The sequence below is a fragment of the Leuresthes tenuis genome, unplaced genomic scaffold, assembly GCF_036924035.1.
Source record: "Leuresthes tenuis unplaced genomic scaffold, fLeuTen1.0.hap1 SCAF_22, whole genome shotgun sequence".
In the NCBI taxonomy this organism is placed as follows: Eukaryota; Metazoa; Chordata; class Actinopteri; order Atheriniformes; family Atherinopsidae; genus Leuresthes; species Leuresthes tenuis.
In genome coordinates this window covers 14,786,894-14,805,751 of record NW_027325376.1, presented here as the reverse complement: position 1 = coordinate 14,805,751, position 18,858 = coordinate 14,786,894, and the positions used below count along the sequence as shown (strand labels likewise).

Genomic DNA, 18,858 nt, shown 5'->3' with positions numbered 1-18,858 from the left:
TGTGTCCCGCTGAGAGCAGCTATCAGAGCAAACAAAGAGCAGCATGAAGGTGACAGTCCCTGCATGGCTGTGTGCTGACTCAGCAATGCAACTCTAAAAGCAGGATACAAAGTTTGACAAGCGCCGCATGCTTAATTACAGATAACTGTGCAGCGAGAGGCCACCCTGCATGGCGTCATTGACATCATTTCTACAAATAACCTGAAACTAATTACCTGAAAAGGCATCATGGTTAGGGTGAGAGGTCACAGTACGGTGATGTGTTTCCTACAGGACCCAACAAGCACCAGTCAGCGGTGACGTGCCTTCAGTTCTGCAGAGGTCTGGTTCTGTCCAGCTCCGACGACGGGACGGTCAAACTGTGGGACCTGCGGACTGGAGCCTGGCTGCGGGATGTGGTGGCGCTGGAAAGCCGAGGATCAGGTGAGGACCTCAGCCCGGCACGTCTCGCCCCAAACTGCTGACTCGCACCCGATGCTAAACCAATCACGGTCCTCTGATTCTCAACAGGTGGCGTGGTGTGGCGAATCAGAGCGTCCGACACCCGGCTGGTGTGTGCCGCCGGCAGCAGGAACGGCACCGAGGAAACCAAGCTGCTCGTGTTGGACTTCGACCTGGACGACAAGAGGAAGGAGACAGATTGAGGAGGATCATTAAAGAAGGACGCGACAGGAAAGCGCAAAATAAAGGGGGGAGGGGGGGTATTTTTTTCAAATAAAAAGCTGCAGAAGCTCTTACTTTTTTTGACCAAAGTCCTGACTGGATCGGGGTTTCCTCCCATCAGTCGGACAGACCGGTGTGAATGTTCCAACACGCGCTGATGGGTTGGCAGAGAAGAAGAAGACGACCTGGAAACTCAACATGGACGACCGAAGAGAACGGGCCGTGGGGTGCTGGGTGTTTCTATGGCAACGTGTGAATGTCGGACAGACCGTTGGATTGATTTCGAACAAAAAAATTGACTCCGAGAGGGAATTTCAAAGTTTTGAATGTAGCCGATGGGAGAAGAGAGACGAGGGCATTCACTTTTTTTTATTTGCTGCTGAACCAACGAGAGGCTGACAGTGATGTTCAAATCTACCAAATCTTTATGGCCAGAGAGATGAGCAACTTTTAGAGGCATCGGAGACGAGCAGTTTGGGGTTTTTTTTGTTTTTTTTTTCAGCCGATGCCAATAGAGCCTCACCTTCAGTCAGTATTGTTTTCAAACTTGAGTCGTTTTGTCCGTCTGAGACCGAATCGTTCGCCTCCGCTGCCTCTGCTCGCCGTGTTTTGTCCTCCAAGACTGTTACACGAGCGGTGGTTGGGGCAAAAAACATAGCTGGAGCCAGCAGTGCAGGAAACGCTGGTGGCGTTTGAGTCTAGTTTGTTTTCCCATCATGCAAAGAGGGAAGGACCAACTTAGAAACCACACCTGGAGCCTCACACCTGCAACAGCTGGACCATTTTAAACATTCGTCTTTCGAGCTTTACAGCAAATTCATTTAAAGATGAGAAGAGGACAAAATTATTTTGAGTTGCTTGTCACCCAAAAAAAAGCCCACAAATCTGCTGCATGTTTAATCGCTCACAGACCCAAATGTTTGGGATTCGTGGGGGAGTTTTCCTCGTAATGCTGCTAAAAGTTGAAGTAAATGAGGAAAACGTGGCAGAGACATTTTAATGACACACAGACTTGACCGTCAGTGCGTCTTAGCTTCAGTTTTGAAAGTTAAGCTCACCAGGAATCCCTTCCAAAGCCTCGTAAAAGCAGCAGAAATGTTTCACATCCCCACCATCGCACATTTTCAAGCCTGTTAAACGTCCACGGGAAAACAATCCGGTTTGTTCATCTGCAGTGGCATCGAACATCAGAAGTGGGCGGGTGCCACTGACATTTGAAAGTGCAACTGAACTCCGGGGTTCACTGAACGCTAAATTGCTCGTAATTCTTTGAAGTATTTGTCACTTCCTCCTGAAAGTTCAATAAATCCACCTGAAGCTGAGGATCTAAAATCAAAGCAGCTGTAAATGAACCAGAAAAACTCTTAAACCTGCCTTATATGCAGCCTTTTCAATGAGGAGATGGGCTACTATTTGTTCAACGGTTCACAGGTTTTTCAGCAGTATTACAAAACATCGCCAAGTCTCTTTAATGTTGACACTAAGCGAATGGTGGTCCAAAGTGATCAGATTTGCTCCAAATTTACAGCCGATTTGGAGGACTTGAAAAGCAGAATCTCTCAAACGTCACTACACTATGTTTGAATTCAAATTGCATTGAATCACAGCATTAAATATTTAACTTCTTTTATTATTTATATGGTTTGAATCGCTCTTTCATTGCTTCCAGAGACGTTCTGTAAATCATCTCGTCATATTTTTCCTCAGCTAATGAAACGGATTAAAAAAAAAAAAAAGAAAGAAAAAGATAAATAATTTAAAACGGTTCCTGGTCGCAGATATTAATCCGACAAAGCCGTTGTTGCCAGGCAACACTCCCAGCCAGTAGGCAGAGATTTTCGGCGATATCTCCCTCGGCAACAAGTGGTATTTGAGGCAGCAGAGCTGACCTTTTGCAGGTGTGAGGCTCTCCGACAGTGTAATCATGTAAAATAGTGTAAATACATAGAGGATGTACATATTGAGCTTTTTTTTTTATAAGAAAACCAGAAAATATTGTCTTGGTGGAATGAAAAGAGGACTGGATGGATGGCTATGAATCAATAAAGAGGAGTTTTTATAAAGAGCTGCCTGGTTGTCTTGTTTATATCCGTTTTTAAAGAAGAATACTTTAGTGTGATGCTGATTCCTGTGTTTTAAGGCCATTTTCTGCTTATAGCCAAAGTCTGCTCTCGTGTCCAATTACCATTACATCTATAAAATGTACTCTATTTGGTATTATAGCCCATTTTGACGATAAAAGTTGGAATTTGTCCTATATGCAGACACTGCTTTGTATTTACAACACAGTCATTTATTAAGTATTGGCTGCAAAGTCTTTTCAAAATGAATCGTACATCACCGAGGCTCATCTACTGGCACGGTAACGACAGAAAGGTAATCATTTCCAGAAAAACTGTTTTAGGTTCTGCATTTGATGTGAGTGGATGCGGAATGATTTTTGGTCAAGGAGCCTTCATAACTTCTGTTTTTAATCGAAAATCTATGACTGTGGTTGGGCAAACGGCGCTGGGTTTCGTGGGGAATTTAACAGACTGCAGCTGTTATTCTTGCCGGTTTTCATCTTTACAGATGTCCTCAGAAAAGAGATTTTCTTGAGAATGAGACATCAGTTTTGGCTAATGATACAAATAAACAGTTAACTAATCATCCTTTCAGTTCACTAATTTAATAATCATGTAGTAAATGGTGAGTTATTCAAATAAACACCAGTTAGCCTAATCAGACAAACATTATGGTCGGTTTGTTGAAAAAAAAAACCATTTTAAAACCAGATGGTTTCCAAGAAACTTTAAAACTTTCCAATAAAACCTTTTTGTCTCTCAGCCTCTCATGAAACTAGAACATTAAAATAAAAGACATTTGAGAGCTTAAACCTTCAATAATGGATGTAGATGGACTTTTTCTTCATGGTTTTTTTTTTTAGAATCATAATTCGTGCATAAATATGAAGACGATGGTGTAACGCATCACCTCAGGCCTGATGGGTAACGTGCAGATGTTGCATCAGGTCTAAATGGGTAACTATGGACAGAGTGACTCTTTCGTGAGCTTTACTGAAAAAACTACTAAATAAAACAAGTGTCATATGTAACGAATAAATCAAGATGCCTTATACAATGATTTGATAATGTATCAACAAGTTGAACAGCTTAATGAGATGATCCCTAATGCCAATGTGTTTTGAGAGGATCAGTCTCAAACAGATGGCTGATCTAGTCATAGGACTAATGCAGCAAAACCTAAGCAACAAAGTCAAAAGGCACAACGATCTATCGTGACTCTAAGACATGAAGATTCGTCAGAGTGAAAACATTTCAAAGACATTTTTGAGTGCTAAAGCTTCAAAAGCTGTGACGAAACACAGGTGAAAACCTGTAATGGGTCGGTTTCAGTACCGGGCCGTGCAGGTGTTGCACCTGTTCGATACTCATTTGTCCTTTAAAAATACTGAGTGGGGAACTGACAGCCTATCAAAAGGGGCGGCTGTAGCTCAGGAGGAAGAGCAGTCACCCACCAATCGGAAGGTCGGTGGTTACATGTCCAGGATACATGTCGAAGTGTCCTTGGGCAAGACACTGAACCCCACGTTGCCCCCCCAGTGTATCATTGGGGGTATGAATGTGTGTGAATGCTTAGAAAAAAGCACGTAGTTATGAATCTTAAGACGTGCTATATGAATGTGTGTGACTGGGGTGAATGAGGCATGTAGTGAAGCGCTTTGAGTGGTCAGCTAGACTAGAAAAGTCCATTTAACATTTACCATTTACCTGCCACTCCTATGAAGATACACTCTAATCGCCAGCGTGAACTGATGCGTTTGGATCTTTCTTTTGTCAGAAACCCCAATATCACAGATCCATGCAGAGGGTAGCCTACAGCATTAGTTTTTAATGTGATTATCTTTGCCTATAATCTTTTTCTAAACCTAAATAGGTACTTTTGGTGCCTAAACCTAACAAAACTGAGACTGGCAACAACTCTTGTTTCTCGGTCTCATGATTTTCCTCCACCCCCTCACCTGCCTGCTAATGACAGCCTTGTTGGTAAGTAAACACCCCAGAATGTTGTTTACTTTGACGGAACATCAGTTTTTGATGCCCTGGGAATGAGAGTTGGCTCCACAAACAGGTCTGAAGAGTTCTCTCTTCAGCAGACAACCTTATTCGAGTGACCAACATATGACTTCAGCAGTGAAAAATCTCACACTGAAGCCCACAATACGGCTTCAAAGAGACAAGCAGAACATTGCTGTGCTTTCAGACAGCTCCACCCCAGAAAACGTTGATCTGTGAACGTGAATCACAAGGAAACTGTCAGCATCAGTTTGCGTGAACTAAACCTATGAAAATCAAGCATACCTGACTGGAATGTAGAACTAACACGTATAATAGGTTCTCTATTGGCTGAGGGGAAAGAAAAGACAGGTCAGACAGGTCTTCATGCTGGGACTGCAGCAAAAAGACATTCTTGTACAAGGGCTAGAATATTAAAAACCTTTTGCCTTACGCTCACGCAGGCAACTGGCTCCTTTGTCAGTTTAAGTTTCCACATACTGTGCAGTATACTGTGTTCCATCAGGGAGGACACCTGCAAACTCTGCCCATATAGAACTTCCACATTGAAGGATTTAACCAACGACCATGGAGACAATAAAGGAGATCAGAATTGGCTTGATGTGAAAATCACGACATAAAAAGTGACAGCTGCAACACTGCGTGAGATTTAGGATCCTAAATCAAGCACATCGAATCCCCTACATTGTCTTGAATGGTCACTTTTTCATATAGCGTCTTGCACATGCATGGCGTTGATTTCAAAGGAGGTTCTAAACCAGGCAACCATCATAAACGATTAGTTAAAAAGAGCACACTCTGAACATTTTTTGTTAAAGTGAAATATCTGCATGTGTGTTTCTCACTGTGAAGCACAGAGGAGGAGCTATGATGGTGTGTGGGTGTCGTGGCGACCACGACGCCCTGCAGCTACACACTTTTCCATTTTGCCATAACACAGACGGGTAATATCTTTTGTAAGTAATCTTCTCAATATCCTGCTGAAAGTTTAACAAGAACGGCTCCGATATCCATTCAGCAGACAACTTCTTCCGTGGCTCCACGCTGTTTGCGTCAAGCTAAAAAAAAACACATAACCGAGTTGGAGGTTTTTAAAACAGAAGATTCTGAAAATTAGCAGTCTTCCTAATAGGAGCTTTTTGGAGGTAAAATGCTTCCTTAGAGGTAAACTCAGACCCTGGTTTCTCCCATTTTAAGGCAGGTGTGGTTTTAAATTCTGGGGCAACAAATCTCTGCGGAAATAATCAAGCTTGAACTGAGACCAACCCATTTAACAGCCTTGCGCTAACTGACAAAACGCTTTGTTTAATGCAACTTAGCACTGCTCAGTTGACATGAACTTCAGAGTTAAAGTTTCTGCTCACAAGCAGCTTAATAGTATGGTGTTCATTTCATTCAAAATCAGCCATTTAAAGAAGACTTCCTGCTTTTTCCTTATTTTAACACCACAATGAACTCCAACTTTAAACCTCCGTCTTCCTACACGTTTCCTGTCTGAACCACACAGCAGAGCTTTGTGCTGCTGCTCCGGTATGTGGGAGTCTGTGGGAGAGCAAAGCCGATAACATTATGCAACAAGAATGGGCCTCGACATCCAGAACAAGTAGCAAACAACAACACGTAGGAGGTGTGTGTGTATGGTCTCTGAGCTTCATTAATAAAATAATATCCTCCACATCCTGTTTAGCTGCTCGTTTGTGTTCAACATGTCTGAATCCTTTTCTTTCTGCTTTCAACAAACACGATTTTATGGATTTTCTATTGTTATGACACGCAGCCAATAAAATACACTAAACACGAGTGAGATCAATGTGCAATGAGTTTTTATAGCAGCCTGATAGTAAAGAGCTTCTGCGGAATGTGAACAGGAATCCAATCATCTAAACATAAGGGAGGGGAGGGGAAAAGAAGGGGGAAATTAAACAAGAAAAGAAACTGAGCAAAAGAAATTAGCGAAGAGTCGTGGAATCAAAATGAAGGGAACGGAAAAGGAAACGGAGGAAATTAATGCAAGCAAAAGAGAAGGCGTGAAAAAAAACATGAGATGGAAATGAGGAAAAAGAAAATGAAGGAAATTAAAAAGGAAGACAAAGAGTAGGAAAAAGGCAAAGTTAGGAGGGAAGGAGAAACAAGGGCAAAAGAGCAGGGGGAAAGGAAGGAGTGGCAAAGAAGACAAAAAAAAAATGAAGAAAATGAAAGTGGCAAAGGCAAGGAAAGTTACAGGCAAAGGGTAACTGGCGCAAACATAAAATGGGGATAGAAGAAAGGAAAGGAAAAGAAGGACAGAAACAAGACAGAAAAATGGGAAGATAAGGGGTGTAAGAAAAGGAAGGCTAAGGAAAATTAAGGGAAGAATGAAAAGATAGAAGAGGTCAAAAGCTGAAGAGATCACATCCGGGGATAGCAAAGCTGAAGGTAAATTAAAAATTAAGAAAAGAGGAAGAGAACTGAAAAAAAGGAAAGGAAAACTGAAGGAAAGACAGGAAAGTAAGTAAAAATCAATGTATAAAGAGAAAAGGTGGAGAGGAAAGAAGAGTGAGTGAAAGAAACTGAGGAAATGGAATTAGACCAAAGAAAAGAAAATAACCTGCGGTAAAGCTGGCAAATGCATTTCTTTCTTTATTTCTAACATGCAGTTTTAGCTCCTCACCAAGCACACATTTATTTCCACTTGACACTACCAGTGTGTTTTATGATCCACCCAGAGGAGACTTTCTATTGTGCTGTCAGAAAGCATGCGAAGTCTCATGGGTAATAGATGAGAAATGTTTTTCCAGCTGCCTTTCTGCAGGTTAGCTGCACAAATACACAGGCATACACACACACCCTAGATTTATACTGCCAAAAAAAAAAAAGTTTATTCTCGACAAGCTGAAAACCTGGACGCACACTCACACATACTATGATCTTTGTACAGCTGCGAGGACAGTAGTGCTCCACCTACAAAACAATCACAACTCACACATGTAACCACAGCCAAGAGCTACCATTTGGGATAGATTAAGGCAGAAAACAAGAACAAGTATTGTTGAAGTTCTTCCGAGATAGAACTCGCTGAATAAAAACAAGGGTCTTTGGAGAGATGCCAGAGTTGCTTGTTTTTTCCTCACCAGGTAATTCAGCCAACCGATAAAGAAGCAAATCGTTGCTACATAATGGGTGGAGGGCATTTGGGATGGTTGCTATCTCCAACTTGACCACTATATGTCAGAATATGTTACATACATTTATTTTCAGTTTCAATTACTCTTGTGAAAAGATGCATTTTAGCCCCAAACAAGAACATTTACAAGCCCAAATTCACTATTTTAGATTTACAACCCTAACCAAGTAGTTTTAATTCCTGACAAGTTTTTATTTCTTTATCTTAATGAAGTAGTTTGTATTCCTTATCCTAACCATGTATTTTTGATTCCTAAACTTAACCACAAAGTTGTGATTCCTAACCCTAACCATGTAGTTTTGCTTGCTAACCCTATCAAAATTGTTAAGATTTGCTAACCCTTATCAAGTAGTCATGATTAATGACCTAAACCAAGTATTACGATACATATACAATGAGTGAAATGATATTGAAAACTTGGAAATTGTCACGTTTTAAGTTTTCTTTTGTCATGTTTTCAGGTTTTTGCCATGTTTCTAGGTTAATTTCTTGTCATGTTTTTTCCCCTGTCACTTAGCTTCACTCAAGTCACCTGTTTTCTGTTTCACAGCTGCACCTCGTCACCAATCACCTTCCCCAGTATTTAGTTTCCAGGTTCACTCACAGTCATTGCGAAATCCTCACCTTTCCTCACGTCTTTTCAGGTCAGGTTTTTGCCCCACGTTATTAATTCAAATAACTATCCTATAGTTTAGAGTAGGACTCCTAAATAATATATTCAGGTGGGCCAGATTATCAGACCAAAAAAATTAACAGGGCCAGAAATTGTCTTTGACCAGTAACTAGAAGTTAAAACTCGAATACATCAATAGATAACAGAAAACAAATGTATGTTTTGAAAAAATAACCAAAGTGTATTATTTTTTTTCTTTTGAATTTAGTCAGCTCTGACAAAGGCAAATTAAAAATGCACAAAATCAAATGTATATTTTTAGAGGTAATTTTTTTTTGGGCAGATGTCACACTTAATTTTGTCATCATTTAATACCTCATCTAGGACCGCGAGCATGCAGTCATTCACTGTTTCCAAGTCTGCAAATGACCTTTTCTTCCTTGCCAATATCCACGAAACGCGAAGGGATGCCGCTGTAGCTCCTTCTTGGGCTGTGCATGACCATGCTATGGTTGTACAGCTCCTGTTGTAACATCCGCATTTTAGCAGTCCTCTCCTGTGATCCCTCAGGAAAGTCTGGTGTTTCTTGATGTGGTGCCTCCGCATCTTTTAACACCGCCATGCACTCATTACATATCAAATTTACGGTTAAATCTACAGTTTTCGTTTTCAATTTTTTTGGGGTGGAAAAAGGCATACTCGTAGAACACCAATTCTACTCGTACAACTTCAAAACAGAACAATGTGCTCCATTATGGTATTAATGTTGCTAGGTAACCCAGTGCTGCATTCATAGTCCGTACTACTGTAGGAATTTATTCCATCAATGTAGAAATGTCTGAAGTGCTTCTGATTTTTATATATTAATTAATTTATTCTGCCAGAACGATATGCTGGGCCACATGGAATTTGGTTCTGGGCCCTATATGGTCCGCCATTTGAAGAGGCCTGGTTTAGAGCATGCCCTGTGATGGACTGGCAACTTGTCCAGGGTGTACCCTGCCTCTTGCCAAATGACAGCTGGAATAGCCTCCCTAAATATAGTTTACCAACAAGGAAATGAAATAAAGAAACTAATGTACTTATTATGAAATATGCCACTGAATGCCATCACAGCTTTTGGTACAGTTTAAAGATGTCAAACCCCAGGAGCCCAGTTGATATTCAGACCTCAGACGCGAGCTTAGTGTTTTTAATAAAAGCAGCTATACTTTGATGGTGTAAACGTTCAAGAAAACAGAAAAGTTAATCATAAAATCTCAGGATACAAACCCAGAGATGCCAAGACCGAAATTCTCGTTGTGTAAAAAAGAAGTTAAACGCACAGTGTCTGCTTCAAACCACTCCTTTTCCTAGAACTACCCAATATCTAACTGCCCCTCCTTCCTGCAATAAAACAGAGAGATCCACCCTGTCCACATATAATTTTATTCCCTCCTTCTCATATCTACAAGCCAGGGTAGGGGATGCTCTGTAGCCTTGGCTGGCAAGTCGCTCATGAGAGGGAAAACTCCGACAAGAAAACCAATGCTGAAGACGGATGTACTGGGCCCCTGGCGCATAATGGCAGTACAACACAACTACGTTATTGAAACTAACAAGACAACAACAACATACCTACAAGCTGGGTGTGACCAAACTGTGCTACCATAGAAGAGGAGACACACCTCATTGACACGTCATTCTGAAGCCAGATCTGTTTAGATCAGATCTAGTTTTAGGTAAAAGGAAGTGATACTTACAAAGTCATTGTTACAGAGAATTGAAATGGCGCAGAGAGTAGTTCAGCTGGACCGAGAAACTTTCTCTTGTTTGATCTGTGTGGATGTACTGAAGGATCCGGTGACTATTCCCTGTGGACACAGCTACTGCATGAACTGTATTAAAACCCACTGGGATGAAGAGGAGAAGAAAGGAAACAACACCTGCCCTCAGTGTAGGAAGACCTTCAAAGCGAGGTCTGTCCTGGTGAAAAACACCATGTTAGAAGCGTTGGTAGAGAAGATGAAGAAGGCTGGACTCCAAGCTGCTCCAGCTGATCACTGCTATGCTGGACCTGAAGATGTGGCCTGTGATGTCTGCACTGGGAGGAAGCTGAAAGCCATCAAGTCCTGTCTGGTATGTTTGGTTTCTTACTGTGAGAAACACCTCCAACCTCACTATGATGCTCCACCATTACAGAAACACAAGCTAGTTCATCCTTCCAAGCAACTCCAGCAGAACATCTGCTCTCGTCACGATGAGGTGATGAAGATTTTCTGTCGTACTGATCAGCAGAGTATCTGTTATCTCTGCTCAATGGATGAACATAAAGGACATGAAACGGTCCCAGCAGCAGCAGAAAGGACTGAGAAGCAGAAGGAGCTGGAGGGGAGTCGACAACAAATCCAGCAGAGAATCCAGGACCGAGAGAAAGATGTGAAGCTGCTCCAACAGGAGGTGGAGGCCATCGACGGCTCTGCTGATCAAGCAGTGGAGGACAGTGAGAAGATCTTCACTGAGCTGATCCGTCTCATCCAGAAAAGAAGCTCTGATGTGAAGCAGCAGCTCAGATCCCAGCAGGAAACTGAAGTGAGTCGAGTCAAAGAGCTTCAGAGGAAGCTGAAGCAGGAGATCTCTGAGCTGAAGAGGAAAGACACCGAGCTGGAGCAGCTCTCACACACAGAGGATCACAACCAGTTTCTACACAGCTACCCCTCACTGTCTGCACTCAGGGAGTCTACACACTCATCCAGCATCAAAGTTCGTCCTCTGAGGTACTTTGAGGATGTGACAGCAGCTGTGTCAGAGCTCAGAGAGAAACTACAGGACGTTCTGAGAGAGCAGTGGACAAACATCTCACTGACCGTGTCTAAAGTGGATGTTTTACTGCCAGAACCAGAACCAAAGACCAGAGCTGACTTCTTAAAATATTCACGAGAAATCACACTGGATCCAAACACAGCAAACATGTATCTGTTGCTATCTGAGGAGAACAGAAGGGCAACATTAACGAAACAACAACAGTCTTATTCGATCCATCCAGACAGATTCACCTATTATTTTCAGGTCCTGAGTAAAGAGAGTCTGACTGGACGTTGTTACTGGGAGGTGGAGTGGAGAGGGAGGGGAGTTGAGATCGCTGTCGCGTACAAGAATATCAGCAGAGAAGGGAAGTCATATGAATGTGCGTTTGGATTCAATGACAAATCCTGGTCTTTACGCTGTGACACAAAGAGTTATACGCTGCGCTCCAGGAAAGTCCAAACTCCAGTCTCAGGTCCTCTGTCCTCCAGAGTCGGAGTGTATCTGGACCACAGAGCAGGTGTTCTGTCTTTCTACAGCGTCTCTGACACCATGACTCTGATCCACAGAGTCCAGACCACTTTCACTCAGCCGCTCCACGCTGGGTTGCAGTTTTATTACTACTTATTCTCCTATCCCGGTGGAGACAATGCTGAGCTCATCCAACCGAAAGATTGAAACCGCAAATGTTATTTTTATTCAAAATGATGCTGAGACAAGGCGATGTAAAATGAAATGATTCATTTTGGAAAAGGTTTGATTTAACTGTAACCATTTAAGATTTTTTTATTTCCTCTCTCCACTGCTTTTAGCTATGCAACTTTAGGATTTATATGTGATTTTCTGTAAAAACAAATCTAAATGAGTTACCCTTTGAAATGAATGGATGGAAATTTACTCTGGCTACATCGTTTATGGCAAATGTCTCATATTGGAGCCTTCCAAGCCGACTGCCTCACATTTTTCCAGCCCCATCGACTCAAATGCAAAATCAGAGTAAGAGTTTCAGAGAAAACTTACTTTATTTATTACTTTACATGCCTGTAATCCAATTCTCTGCAATCAGAAACAAAAATGTCACACGGCTGTGTGCGTGAAAGCCTTGTGGTGCTTATAGTAGCTGAACCACGCTAGTGGGGATCATGATTCTTCCCTACTTTGCAGGGTGTGAGTTAAGCAAATTATCGCTCAATCAGAATGGGTTTCATTGGATTATGATCAAAATGAATTGAACTCCAATTGGCTTGAATTGGACTATATTATCTAAGTGCCTTGAGATGACATTTGTTGTAATTTGGCGTTATATAATTATATATATATATATAAATATATATAATAAATATATATATTTTAATTGGAGGACCAGAGTTGGTCCACAGTGGGCTTGTCCTTATTGTCTAGCATCGTTTCGGAGACAATTAGATTTACTTACATCAATTTCCAGCCGACTTTCCCTGACTTTAATCCAGTCTCAACCTTAAATGTATTGATTCATACTATGGGATTTTTTTTTTTTCGTCTCAGAAAGACAGGCGATCTTCCTATAACACGATAAAGCACAAGAACCCCCTAAGGTCCATGCTAGAAAAATAAATAAAAAAGCATTTTGTGGTGCTTCACTGCCTGCTACTCCAGCTCAGAGCCTTTTCTCCATTTTACTTCAATGCTGTACACACCCAAAGCAGCCTGCTCCCCCACAGATACTCATAACTGCCTGGTGTGTGTTTGTAACCCATATTTCATTTCTTTTTACTGCACACCGAGGGCTGATTGATTATGTATGTTCAGGCTGTAGCGCTGCACTGTTCCTTCCTCTCTTAAAGTCACCATCACTCACGGAAATGCACCGTCGGACCCTAAAGATGGAAAAAATAACAGGAGCTCCTGCACAATTTAACAGTGCAACTATATGCAGCACATTCAGCTGCGTGAGCCGAGTCTCTCTGTGCTGAACACCATCACCCTGTTGTGTTCCTGTTATTTCTGTATTATTCTGTCCTCTCTGCTGTGCCCATAAGAAGAGGGAGGGTTGTGTTTGTGCTCTTAGTGAGATGAAAGCAGTCCGATGTTTGTGTGCTTTATACCGCACGCTGCCCACAGCAATTACATTAACAGTCCACGCGCACACAGAGCCGTGACTCCTACACTTGTGAGGACCTTCACTGACATAAAGCATCTCTTTACCAACTTACACTGCTGCGAATCTAATCCCAACCTGAGGCAAAGTCAGCCTCACGCAGCCCTTTAACTGTCTCGGTTCTGGCTTATTATACAAAAACCTAATGCAAAATAACCTCTCACAGAACCAGGTTTAACAGTATAAAATTATCAGGATTCATGTGAGATCAAGTCACAAACAAATGTATTTGAATACAGTCGATACTGCATTCGAGTCATGATTCTCTTTTGGTATCCAACACTGCAGCTGCCACAGTGTAGCAGCTCTTGACCTCGCTGATAAACGGGACCCAAACAAAGAAATGGATCCATTTATCAGCAGGTCACAATCACCTTGTGCTGGAATGCAAAGAACTGGTCCAACTTCCTGGTTCTGGGCTGTGCCTCCATCTGGTTAACGAGGCATTAAACCTGCAGTTTGTCTGATGCCCAGCAGGAGGCGACATCTCGAGGTGCAAGAGAAATCTGAGCCCACAGAAGTCAATGACAACATGACCCTACCTCTCACTTGACTGGTGACATCTATACACATTATCTTCCTGAGTTTATGTTCTTAATGAAAAAGCTTAATTCCTCAACAGAGCGGTGTTGATTCTGTTAATTAATGTCTTGTGTAGAGGAAAATAGTCCCTACTTTCTGCTGTCCCTCACAAGTGGGAGATCAGCTCCTCAATTAATGTCACTTTTAACCTTCTTGTGCTTCATACACAAAGTGTGAAACAAACGTGGAGGCCTATAGGTTGGCTTTAAGCTTTCCAACAAGCATAAAGTTCGCTTGTTTTATTCTGGCCCTGAAGAAAAAAGGCTGAAATGATCCGTAAACACCCTCATGGTGATGCGCCATCAAAATGGACCGAAGCAAAGTGGAAAACTGGTCACACTAATCTACACTAAACTTAAATTATTCTAGCGAATCATGGACACTTTATCCTCCGGACTAAAGAGGGGAGAAACCATTCAGCTTTTCATCAGCTCAAAATCCTGCATCTCTGATGGTATAGGGGGGCATCGGTGCCTGTGATGTACAGACTGCTGTTTTTACTTTCATGTTACAGTGTCCCAACAGTTGTGGAATATGGATTGTTAGTCACATTCCATGACTGGATGTGGGAAGTGAACATTAGAGATGCTGAAAGGTGGAAGGTGTCACTTGTTGAGAGAGAAAAGCTAGCTGTTTTGTTTACAGTTTTTATGCTAAGCTAAGCTAAGCTAAGCTAAACAGCCACTGGCTGTCCATCTTTGGACAGAGGAATCCTTTGAGTGGCCCTCTCATCAACAGCAACACGTTCAAAGGACAAATGTTTCCCAAAATGTCAGCTGTTACCATTTCAGAACAGCTGTCTGAGCTGTCAACACCTACATCCTTCGGTTTCCCTTTACGTACAAAGCGGAGAAAGTGGAAAGATTTCATCTATCTTTATGTACGGTCTATAGTTCAAACCCAAAAGCTTAGTTCCTGCTCAAAACCACAGATTCTGAAGCACAAAAAGCCACTTTTCTACGGGCACACTGCATTTAAAAGGACCATTAAAAAGCAGAGTTATACTTATACGGGTTTTGTGAGGCTTATACCAATGTTAAGATAGTAAAGAAATTCCTATTTGAACATCTATATCGGGCCCGTATGTTAGATTTATCTTGAAAAGGGAAATTACGGCTTCTTTGTTTGTCAGCTTCAAGTCAGAAATGTACCACCTGGCTCTGCCCCACCGTGACGCGTCCTCTGCTGCATGTACTGCACTCAGTGTTGTCAACAATGGCGTCAGAGCTGCCCTGCAGGACAAACTATGACATGACACAATTTCAGAATTACCCATATCTACTTTTACAGCTTTATATCATGTAGAAACACTGCTCGAATCGGCACGTCAGCAAATATATACATTGATTCCTGATACACACACACCACACCCACTATCAAATGGCAACTTGTTCCAGACTCATGGTGCATCAGGGTAACATCATGCCTGTTACTTACTGTACAAACCTGTGCAAGGCGGTATGATCTGGGGTCACTTCTCTTGGTCTCTGAGAGAGCAAACAAGAACCAAACCAGCTCTCTGTTGTTTAGGATTAAGCGAATACATAACAGCTGAGGGAAGAAATTATTACTGTAACAATTAGCAAATATAAACAAGCGAATTAGCTCCTTAAGCTTCGTTTCCTGTTTCACACAGCAACACAAGTCACAGTCTGCTACCGAAATATTTAATTCAGTGTTACGTAACAAATCCAGGAGAAGCGTTGGCACAAAAGTTGAAGGTTTACAAAGAAGATCTAAGTTTAGGACCAAGTTCTCACCAAGCCACCGTGTGCTTACTGAGTAAACTCCCGCATTCCGTATATATTTCAATTTAAAAACATCAGAACTTAATTCTATCTGGTTGGTAACCAGCGTGCGATCGATCGATTCAGTCCGTCTGCGTCTCGTCACAGTTTTCAATGAGCAGCAGTTCCAGATGTCCATCACCTCTCATCCTATTTGCAATTCCCAAACTTCCTGGTCATGCGTCAGTCCGATCACCTGATCGTGCGGTACATCATGAAATCCACAGTGGTGCATCGTGGGAACTTGCCGATGGAACTCTCCTCCACTGGCGTGTACACTTTGATCTGCCGCATGTGTGTGTCTCTGCCGTTCTGGTGGTTGGCCAGCACCGCGATCTGGATCATGAAGGTGCTGATTGGCTCGTTTGTCCGCTGAAAGACACATACAGACGCACGCTTAAGCCGCTTTTCACTACAGTTGCTTGTGACAACACATTAAAATGTGACACAGTGGATGTGTTCGGCCCTCAAGTCACTCTGTCCGTCACATCATCTAAAACAACAGTCTGTGATTTATAGTACAAACCAATAAGTATTCCATAGAATGAAACTTGTGATACTTTGGGTGACTTTTTTTTTTGTTTTTTTGTTTTTTTGCTCCCCGACTTCAACCTTTAAGGCAGCGTCAAGTCGTGTTGGCCATGAAGTCAGCCACAGTGGAACTCAAAGGCACCTGTTGTGCCTGGATCACAGCATCGGAACAGTGAGGCAACACTGCCACCAACAGGTCAAACTTTAAATTACACATCTGCACAATTTTCATCCAACAGAAACAAAACATTCGATGCTGTGCAACACTCGAGCCACGCTTCATTTCTTCACGTACTGCCAAACATAGGCTGCCTTTTGTTCCATTCTGTCGAGCTGATCCCACACTGCCTCAATAATGTTGAGGTCCGGGCTCTGGGGAGGATTCATCCCTCCATAAGACCTGTTGCCACTGATTTTCTGTCCACTTCTTGTATCAATTGGCACACCTCAGCCTTTTCTCCCTTTTTCTCTTCCCTAAGAATGGCTTCTTGAGGCTTCAATGAACAGTAGATGGATCGACTGAAGGTCCAGATGCATCTCTTAGCTCCTGTGTCAGGTATTTGATGGATTTTTTACTTATTTCGTAAGGACATCATAGAAGTTTTTTTCTAGTACTAAAGCAGCCACAGAAATGTCGTGGTTATTCTGATCAACGTCATTATAGATGGCAAAAATCAACCCCAATATTCTTCTAAAAATACTCCTCAATCTAACTTCAATTTGTGACTTTTTCAGGTTTTTAAATGACCAGACCAGGAGAACTGTTAGGATGCATCTCGGTCAAAAGGGGGGGCGCAATTATGAGATGAGGTTGGGCTGTAATTTGCCTATGTGTTATTCAAGCGGTCAGAAGAACTACGTCAGTCTGTATTTCACCTGATTCAATAGCGAGATGTGAATCCAACCGCTGGGCTCCACCATCTCCAGCTGCTGCAGAGACAAAAGGTGACAGACAAGGAGTTTCTGAGAGGTTCCGGAACTTCAGACGGCCGACTTTCTGAGCGTGCTCAGCAATTTATTAAAGAGTTACCCGGATTTCTTGAAGATTGTGGAAGTTGTTTCCCACTCTGACGGAGATCTTACTCGGGGTGTAACTCTCGTCGGACTTATAATCGGCATAAATACACAGCATCTTCACCGTTGTCCTCCTCCTAAACACAGCACATCAGATACTGTATTACAGACTATCAACTCTCAGGGATACAGGAGCATCTCCACTGAAGCACAACACGTGACACAGATATACTGAGCAGCGTAACAGCAAATGACAAGAAAACAAAATGAGCATCGTGTGCCAATAAAAACACAGGATCCTCCAAATTTCCTAAAAGTTACATATTTTCTAAATTCCATATATTCTTGCACTGAAATAAGTTCATGTTACCTGAACTGTATGTTGACCAGGTGAGGCTGAGACCCATCCGACTGCCAGTAGGTCTCCAGGTTGTCATCCCTGAGCTGATCCACTCCAAAGCCTGCATACAGGGTGGTTGTTACCACACTCGACTCATCACGCTGTATTTATAGTCAATGTGAATGAGAAAGTATACACTCTCTCTCGATTTGGTGAAATATATACTGGCACAGCGTAATATGTCATGTTTCACTAATTTGAGGTTGTGTTTATCTCATTTTTTTTTATCTGCCAAGGACTAAACGATTTGCTGTTATGTCCCGGGGCACTTTCTTCTGCACATGACACAGAGCGCATTTCTAAGTTCAGAGGTTTACCGGGTTTACAGGAGGAGAGGGACCACACCGCCTGGGAGCCGATCTCCCGGACCGTCCCAGTCCGCTCCAACTGCTTCGGGTCGGCACCTGGCGGCGTCTTGCTCGGGGTGGCCATTCTGTAACCATTGGAACAATGGCTGGCAATGGTTGGTTCTTTGGTGACATTTTGACATTTATTTACATTCAAACAGTCGTTCAGAAAGTCTGTTCTAAGACAGCGGGAAAATTAGAGATTCTCTGAGGAAAATGCGGCATTTCAGTGACACAACTAGCATCCTATTAAGCCAGAATAGAAGATACATTACTTGACAGTTTTGAGGCTGATATTTAACGTCGAACCACCGAACTGCATGAACTATTTAATAAAAAACTAACCGTGGGATTAGGGTTTCAATAACATGACACCAGATCTTTGTCTAAACGTAGGAAACGTCCACATACGACTAAATATTAAACAAACATTCTAATGGTGTTCGGTGGGGCGCGAGAGCTAGCTGCTAGCAACTAATATTTTCACATAGTTAACAGTGTTAAAACCCCTAAAGCTTAGGTATTTATAGGGAGGATGAAAGCACAACTTACAAGAAGCGTTAATAGTAGCCTCACGTGTGCCGTGTAAACACATCTGATGTGGGTTTGTCTGAAACAAATGTAGTTTTAACTTCGTTATGTTGTGCTGTCACATCCACTTCGAATCTCCCACTTTTGATTGTCCATGTCGCTTTTTAATGACGTAAACAGCGTCAAGTCGCGAGTAGTGTGCGTGTCTCCCGCCATCTTTCCAGCCGGCT

At 42.3% G+C, this 18,858-nt stretch overlaps 3 protein-coding genes across 5 annotated transcripts in view; 2 read left to right on the top strand and 1 right to left on the bottom strand.

Moving 5' to 3' along the window:
• The window catches only part of LOC140281450 (F-box/WD repeat-containing protein 7-like), a 39,776-nt gene extending 37,050 nt beyond the window's left edge, over nt 1-2,726 (top strand). For both annotated transcript variants that reach the window (XM_072375882.1, XM_072375883.1), the window contains 2 exons: nt 274-423; nt 511-2,726. In XM_072375882.1, coding sequence (XP_072231983.1) covers nt 274-423; nt 511-644 — 284 coding nt within the window. In that variant the 3' untranslated portion in view covers nt 645-2,726. The remainder of the gene's footprint in view (nt 1-273; nt 424-510) is intronic.
• Nucleotides 2,727-10,123: 7,397 nt separating this feature from the next.
• LOC140281453 (tripartite motif-containing protein 16-like) lies at nt 10,124-12,042 on the top strand. Its single transcript, XM_072375886.1, has one exon. It carries the CDS (start codon nt 10,283-10,285, stop codon nt 11,975-11,977), a length of 1,695 nt encoding a protein of 564 aa, XP_072231987.1. The 5' UTR covers nt 10,124-10,282; the 3' UTR covers nt 11,978-12,042.
• A 3,629-nt stretch (nt 12,043-15,671) lies between these two features.
• Nucleotides 15,672-18,853, bottom strand: anapc10 (anaphase promoting complex subunit 10). 2 transcript variants are annotated; one of them, XM_072375899.1, is made up of 6 exons: nt 18,650-18,853; nt 18,068-18,183; nt 17,721-17,811; nt 17,367-17,487; nt 17,213-17,266; nt 15,672-16,177 (listed from the first exon to the last, which is right to left on the bottom strand). In XM_072375899.1, exons 2-6 carry the CDS (start codon nt 18,180-18,182, stop codon nt 15,998-16,000), a joined length of 561 nt encoding a protein of 186 aa, XP_072232000.1. In that variant the 5' UTR covers nt 18,183; nt 18,650-18,853; the 3' UTR covers nt 15,672-15,997. The 2 variants fall into 2 exon arrangements, with proteins under 2 accessions (XP_072232000.1, XP_072232001.1); XM_072375900.1 differs by having other exon boundaries at nt 18,680-18,853.
• Between the last annotated feature and the right edge of the window lie 5 nt (nt 18,854-18,858).